This window comes from Cyanistes caeruleus, chromosome 12 (assembly GCF_971803275.1).
Source record: "Cyanistes caeruleus chromosome 12, bCyaCae1.hap1.1, whole genome shotgun sequence".
NCBI lineage: Eukaryota > Metazoa > Chordata > Aves > Passeriformes > Paridae > Cyanistes > Cyanistes caeruleus.
This window is the reverse complement of record NC_141712.1, coordinates 20,798,153-20,805,198: the sequence shown is the minus strand read 5'-3', so window position 1 is coordinate 20,805,198 and position 7,046 is coordinate 20,798,153. Positions and strand designations below refer to the sequence as shown.

At 56.6% G+C, this 7,046-nt stretch overlaps 1 protein-coding gene across 1 annotated transcript; it reads right to left on the bottom strand.

The window, feature by feature from the left end:
- Nucleotides 1-1,470: 1,470 nt before the first annotated feature.
- Nucleotides 1,471-6,654, bottom strand: RPL13 (ribosomal protein L13). Its single transcript, XM_086848082.1, has 6 exons — nucleotides 6,598-6,654; nucleotides 6,308-6,420; nucleotides 5,310-5,451; nucleotides 3,810-3,983; nucleotides 2,471-2,527; nucleotides 1,471-1,668 (listed from the first exon to the last, which is right to left on the bottom strand). Exons 2-6 carry the CDS (start codon nucleotides 6,409-6,411, stop codon nucleotides 1,510-1,512), a joined length of 636 nt encoding a protein of 211 aa, XP_086704208.1. The 5' UTR covers nucleotides 6,412-6,420; nucleotides 6,598-6,654; the 3' UTR covers nucleotides 1,471-1,509.
- Between the last annotated feature and the right edge of the window lie 392 nt (nucleotides 6,655-7,046).

Genomic DNA, 7,046 nt, shown 5'->3' with positions numbered 1-7,046 from the left:
CCTCGCTGCCGGCTCCGGAGCGGAGCCCACCCTGCTGAGGTCCCCAGGGTCCCCAACACCGCTGGCTGTGCCAGGGCAGGAGCTCCCGCCCCAAGTGAGAGTCCCATGGCACAGCCACAGCCCCCCACCCTCCCCAGCTCTCCCCATGGGGTACCCGAGGCCACCTTGGTCCTGGCACCCCACTCTCTGAGCCAACAGCCCAAGCACAAGGGCGGGGTCCCCCAAACCCTCCGGGTGCCCTCCCCACACGCTGGAGCATCCAGACCCACATTCCATGCACATGGAGCCCCACATGCTGAGTCCCCAGCTCGGGACCCCCTCCCACCCCTGTCCCGCCAGCACTGCTGCTTGACTGCGGTGCTGTCAACCCAGCTTTATGGAAGATGATGTAATTAGCTCAAATTTGGAGGGATTAAAATGCAGATAGGGCTAACAAGCACGAGGGCAGCACAGGGCCCGGGCTTCGGGAGCTAATCCCCAGCCTGCCTGGCAGAAATAGGCCACTCTCCTCCCCGCTCCCCCCACAGCCCCCAGCACGGCTCGGTGGGGCAGGAGGCACGGGACACAGCGGGACACCTCACCGGGCACACCTTGCCTCTTTGAACCGCCCAGATCCATGCAGCTGTGCCAGGGCTCCAGCACAGAGTGCCCCACCCTGTCCTTCCCAGAACTGATCAATGGGCTGGCTGAGTGCTCCTGGAGCAGCTCTGGTGCCACCAACACATCCCAGTGACCCCTCAGCCCCCTGCCCAGGCACAGGCAGAGCCTGAGATCCAAACAGCCACAAGGACCAGCCAGAACCCCCCGTTTCTCCTGTGGTGCCACTTGAAGTATCACAGAATCACCTGGGTTGGGAAGACTCCAAGTTCAGTTCACCCTCTTCCCACGACAGTGGCCCCAAGAGCCACACCTACCATGGGACAGCCTTTAAGCCATGAAGAAATAGCTAATAGGGCCCCAAAACTGTAGCAGGGGCTGAGCCAAGGGCCAGGAGTGCTGGATGGCAAAGAAGCACAGTCCAGCCCTGGGACTCCGCTCCATCCAAGCCCAGCTGAAGGGCTGGGCCACACCTTGCTCCTGCTGTAGCCCCCCAAAAGCAAGGAAAGCTCCCCATGTGGGCAGCACCTGAATGACCCTCACCATGACACCCAACTTGTACAGCTTTGCCTCACAGAGAGGTGTGGAAATCATCAAACCAGGAATACTGGCATGAAAGGCAGGGAAGGGGGCAGCAGACAAAGCTGCCAAAAACCCCTAAAGCCCCTCAGAACCAGAGCAGAAGGCAGCCCAGGCTGCAGCCCTGCCAAGGCAGAGGAGTGGGCACAAGGCAGGTGTTTAACTCGCTTCCAGGGAAATGTGGAGCCTCCAATCACAGCAAACGAGGCTTCCCACGCTCGAACACATCCCTGTACCGCCACGGGCACACGGCTCCGCTCCGTACATGTGCCCCAAAACCACAGCACACTCGGCTCTCTACGGCTTTTTATTGACAGTTCTGGGGAGAACAGTTCATTTCTTCTTCTCCACGTCCTGCTCCGCCGCTTCCTTGGCGCGCTTGGCGCGGATGCCGAAGAGGCGGGCGTTGGCCCGGGCCATGCGAAGGCTGGCAAAGGCCTTGAAGTTCTTCTCATCTTCTGAGATGACACGCGCCTTCTCCCGCTTGAAAACCTGCGGAGAGAGCGCCAGACAGTCACAGCCTGCCCCTCGGAGCCGGGAGCCATGCTTCCCACAGTTATCCCAGCGAGGAGCAGAGCGGAGCGCTCGTGCCATCTACAGGCCCTGCCCTCAGCCTGCTCCGTTCCCGCTGGCTCCTTGTGCTCCAGCACGGAGCACACTGGAGCAGGAATACAAACAAGCACCACAGGAAACCTGAGTCAGGTTTCACAGAATTGCAGCACTGTTAAGGTTGGTAAAGACCGTGAACAGCGAGCCCAACCGTCAGCCCAGCACCACCACTGTTACCACTAACCACGTCCTCAAGTGCCACATCTACCTGTTCTCTGAACTTGCAAGGGTGGGGGGTTCCACCACTGCCCTGTGCAGCTGGATGGACAGCCTGATCTGTGGAGCAATTTCCCTAATATCCAACCTAAACCTCCCCTGGCACAGCCTGAGGCTGCTCCCTCTCCTGTCACTTGTCACCTGAGAGGAGAGCCCGACCCTCCTCCCAGCTCCACCCTCCTGTCAGGGAGTTGTAGGGAATGACCAGAGGTTTGTGACACTACTGAGAGCAGAGAGGATTTAGGGACAGTGACCACAGAACCTGCCTGAGCACTCCTACCCCAGCTAAACCCAAAGCACCCTCAATTTCACAGTTCTCTCAAAGACCAATTCCTGGGGGTTTTTTGATCCAGAATGTGCAATGTCTGGAGACAGCCACCCTGAAGCTGTGAGACAGCAAAGAGAGAACCCTCTCCCCAAGTTCATCCTCAATCACATCACACAGAGAACATGATTAAATGACACTTACGTTCTTGATGGGCATAACAGGTCCTGTGAGCTGAGTGGCCATCTTGAGTTCCTCTGGCTGCACAACAGAAGATGAGAATGTTAGAAGAACAGAATTTAAACTTCTCTGGCTAAAACCTCAGCTATAGCACAGTCTGTATGCAGGTACCCAGCTTAAACCTGGTGCTAATGATCCTGACAGGAGCTTTAACACCAAACGGTAACGAGCACAGCACTTCAGAAAATTTGGCACTGATGAGCTGCATTGGCAACCCACGCTGTGCCCAGATCCGGCCAGAGCAGCAGCGGCCCTCAGCTCTGCCAGCTGGGACAGCTTTGACACCAACTGTGCTGTTCTCAATTTACACAGGATCACAGGATCATCCAGGTTGGAAAGATCTCTATCATTATCAAGTCCAACCTCTGCCTGATTCCCACCTTGTCACCAGCCCAGAGCACTGAGTGCCACATCCATTCCCTCCCTGGACACCTCCAGGGATGGGGACTCCAAACCTCCCTGGGCAGCTCTTTCCAATGTCTGACCACTGTTTCCAGGAAGCAATTCCTGATGTCCAACCTGAACCACCTTCCCTGGCACAAACTGAAGCCATTCCCTGAGCCTCCTTTTCTCTAGGTGGAGCCTCCACAGCTCATGTACACCCAAAACGTTTCTCAGCAACTCCTCAGGTTGATTCCAGCTTTTTGTAAGAGCACTTCATCAGACAAGGATGATTGAACGTTTACTGAGTACAAGTGACTTCCAGCAAACACATCTGAATCAGTGTTTCAGCTCGAGGCCCTTCCTCCCTGCTCTGAAGATGGGAGTTAAGCAGCCTGGAGCTGCCAGATTCCCCACAAGATAGGAGGACAGTCTGAACTCAACCTTGTGTTCCCTGGATCTACTGGCAGCAGAGCCAGGGAACACAGCTCTGCTCTGATCCTGGAGAGGTTTTAATGAAAACCATTTTTGAATGTCAATAACAATTGCCTTCTGGAGCCTGCCTGGCACACAGCTCTGGAGCCACACACAGCCTGTCCCTCAGCCTTCCACTGGCAGGACTGACTCCAAGGGCAATTTCCAGCCCCTGTGACAATTTAGCTCTCTAAACCAAAACTCAACGGGCTGAGTAAGGATCCAAGCTCCAGGAATCAGCACCAAAACAGGCCAGCAGCTGCTCAGCCAAATGCCTGGCTGAAGTGCCACTGCAACCCAGAGTGCCTCGTTAGACTTGACCCTGGCCAGGCCTGGCCTTGTGCCAGGCTCAGAACCATGGGATTCCTATGATGGGAGAAGGCTCAGGAGCTCTGCCTGACACCAAACCACCCAGAACAGGACACATTTCCAGCAGTCAGAAACTCACAGAGCTGTCTCCCTTCTTGGGCATGGCTGGCTTCCTCGGGAAGAGGATGAGCTTGGAGTGGTACTCCTTCAGCCTCTGCACGTTGGCCTGCAGGGACTCGGTGGACTTGTTCCGTCTCCGGGGATCCACGGAGATCCCAATAGTCCGGGCAAACTTCTTATTGATGCCAGCGAGCTGAGGAGAGAGAAGAGTGGTGTCAGCATGATCCCAACAGCCAGGCAGGGATCCAAGCACAGCCAGCAGGGATGCAGGGTCTGGAGAAAGGCTGAGGGCATCAGCTGAGGGAACAACTACACCAACAAAGGGTGTCCCGGTGAATCTTAGTGCTTAAAATGTTCCTCAGGCTAATTTTTGCAGGTGGATTTCCCTAGAGGAGCAAAGTGCACCCCCTGTGGGACACATTTAAACATGGATTCATAAGTTTATGAGTCAGCTCATGGACAGCTCTGGCTCACTGAATACTAGGAGCTGCATTACATCAGGATTTTTTTCCTAACCATCTGAAACATCATTAAACAATTATTTTTTTAGACTAACTTAAACAAAAAACTCATTTTCATTTTGAAGACTAACAGCTGCATCCTACTTTGTGTTCTGCCATTACCCCAAAATTAAAGAAAATAAGTAATTAAGTATTTGGCACCCAGAAGAACAATTTCCCTGCCTCAGTGCACCAATTTCAGTTATAAATGTTTTAATTAAGACACTGAACCAGGCGCAGAGGCAGTTGGTGGCTGTCAGTGAGTCCTGATGTAGAATCTGATCGCAGATACACAGCGGGCAGCCCTGCAGATCAGCTCAGCACACCTGGGCAGCTCACAGGGACAAGGAATGGAGAACAGGAAACACTTCCCACTTTAATCCGGCTGTTTGGACTAATCCAACCATTATTACCCTGAGAAGCTGTGCTGAATGGTTCTTCCTCCTGGTACAATATCCCCTGCTACTCTTAAAACTAAATTGAGCTGGGTTTATTTGGTCCTCAACATGGAAACATTGGCTAAAATATTTAGAATTAGCACAAAAATGTTTCATAAAGAAACAATTTAACAAAGGTGATCTTAATCTTCCCATTCCCCCAGAAAAGTTTAGGAGACTCAAAGCTGTTTTATAAATCAAATTTCATAGAATCTCTGAACAGGCTGGGTCGGAAGAGACTTTAAAGATCTTTTTAAAGGGTAGGGACACCTTCCGCTATCTCAGGGTGCTCCAAGCCCTGTCCAACCTGTGCTTGGGCACTTCCAAGGATGGGGCAGCCACAGCTCCTCAGGGCACTCTGTGCCAGGGCCTGACCACCCTCACAGGGAATAATTTATTTTGTGTATCCAACCTTGATTTCCCCTATTTCAGCTCGATTTTAATGGAATTTTAAATGACAGTCTGACCAGATAAACAGACATTTACCTCACGTACACCTGAGGAAGTCACCTTGTGCAGGACAGGAGAAGCAGCTGAGCCCAGACTTTATTTGAATTTTTTGAACTGATGCTCTGTACTTACTTTAAGCTCCTCCAGGCTGAAGCCTCTGCCAGCACGGACTTTTTTGTGGTATCTGATTGTAGGGCACCTCACGATGGGCCGGATGGGCCCAGCCACGGGGCGGGGGGCGATGCGGCGAGCCTTGGCCTGGCGAGCCTTCCTCCTGGAATGGCAGGATCACACCATCCTTCAGCTTGGGAATTACCTCCGAGTCACTGAGTCCAACCTGTGTCTGACCCCCACCTTATCCCCACTGGGTGCTGCATCCAGCCCTTCCTTGGGACAGCCCCAGGGATGGGGACTCCAAACCTCCCTGGGCAGTCCCTGCCAAGGCCTGACCTCCCTTTCCAGGAAGAAATTCTTCCTGATGCCCAACCTGAGCCTCCTGCAGCACAGCTTGAGGCTGTTCCCCCTCCTCCTGTCCTTGTTCCTTGGCAGCAGAACCCGGACCCCCCTGGCTGTCCCGTCCTGTCAGGGAGTTGTGCCTCCTGAGCCTCCCTGTCTCCAGACTGAGGCCCCCCAGATGCTCCTGGTGCTCCAGACCCTTCCCAGCTCCATTCCCTTCTCTAGACATGCCCCAGCTCCTCAATGTCTTGCAGTGAGGAACCAAACACAGCCTCAGAGTCCCAGGTGTGTATCAGCAGTACCAGCACAGGGGACAGGCACTGCCCCGCTCCTGCTGCTCACACCACAGCTGGTCCTACCCAAGTGTCACTAGCCTCTTGCCCACCTGTGACAGCCACGGCATCTCTACCGCATGTGCCACTCCTGCCCTCGCAGGGAGGAGGCATCTCCTGCTGCCCTGGAGCGGCCGCTGCCATCAGAGACCCAGGGAAGAGCGTTCATCACTGTGGATGCAGCGATTCCGGAGATGTCTCATCACTTGGCTGCGGCCGGCAGCGGCTCGCCCCGAGCACCAGCGGGGAATGTCTAAACAAATCCACGGCGCCCTGGCCTCGGAAGCGGCCCCGCAGCAGCCGGGCAAGCCCTCCCGCTGTTCCCGGAGCTCCGCGACTCACCTGCGCAGCTTGCGGGCGGGCTGGTTGAACCAGGTGGCGACTCGGCGCTGCCAGTCCTTGTGGAAGTGGGGCTTCAGGATCATCCCATTGCGGCTGGGCGCCATGGCTGCGGCCTGCGGACACGGGCACGGTTAACGCGGGGACACCCGACACGCCCCCAAGCCCCTGCCCGGCGCGGCCCCATCGGCGCCCCCGAGGCCTCCCCCACGGCCCCGCGCGGGGCTGTGGCGGCGGCGGGCGCGGCCCCGGCGGGCCGATGGCGGCGGATGGAGCCCCCGGCCCTCACTCACCTCCCGCCACGACAATGGCGACCAGAAAGGAAGCGCAGGCGCGGCGGCGCCGGAAGTGCCGCGGCGGCGCCCAATGGGCAGCGCGGGAGCGGCTCGAGAGGGGCGGGGCCAGCGAGAGGCGGCAGCGGCTTAAAGGGGCCGCGCACAGCGGGGCGAACGGGGACACGCGCGGGGACACAGGCGGGGACACGGGACCGCAGCCAGGCTCGATCGGCAGCAGCAGCTCGGTGCCCCCTCCCGTGCCCGGCAGCTCCCGGGCAGGGGAATGGGACGGACACTGGGCAGGAGTTACGAGGATCCCAAATCCCTGAGGAATCCCCATCCAAGCCCAGAGCAGGATCCCTGCTCCCCGCCCTTTTGCAGCATTATCTCCCATGAAGCAGGAGAGGGATGGGGGAATTCTGTGCCCCTGGGCAGTTGCCAGGTGCCACAGCAGTGGGATCCACAGC

Bases quoted from the DNA above. Each gene is read 5' to 3' on its own strand.
- RPL13 (XM_086848082.1), bottom strand. From the start codon at position 6,411: ATGGCGCCCAGCCGCAATGGGATGATCCTGAAGCCCCACTTCCACAAG. The intron at 3,984-5,309 runs GTAAGTACAGAG...CTCTCTCCTCAG, and splicing joins TCAGCCTGGAGGAGCTTAAA to CTCGCTGGCATCAATAAGAA. The intron at 2,528-3,809 runs GTGAGTTTCTGA...TCTGTTGTGCAG, and splicing joins CCAAGAAGGGAGACAGCTCT to CCAGAGGAACTCAAGATGGC.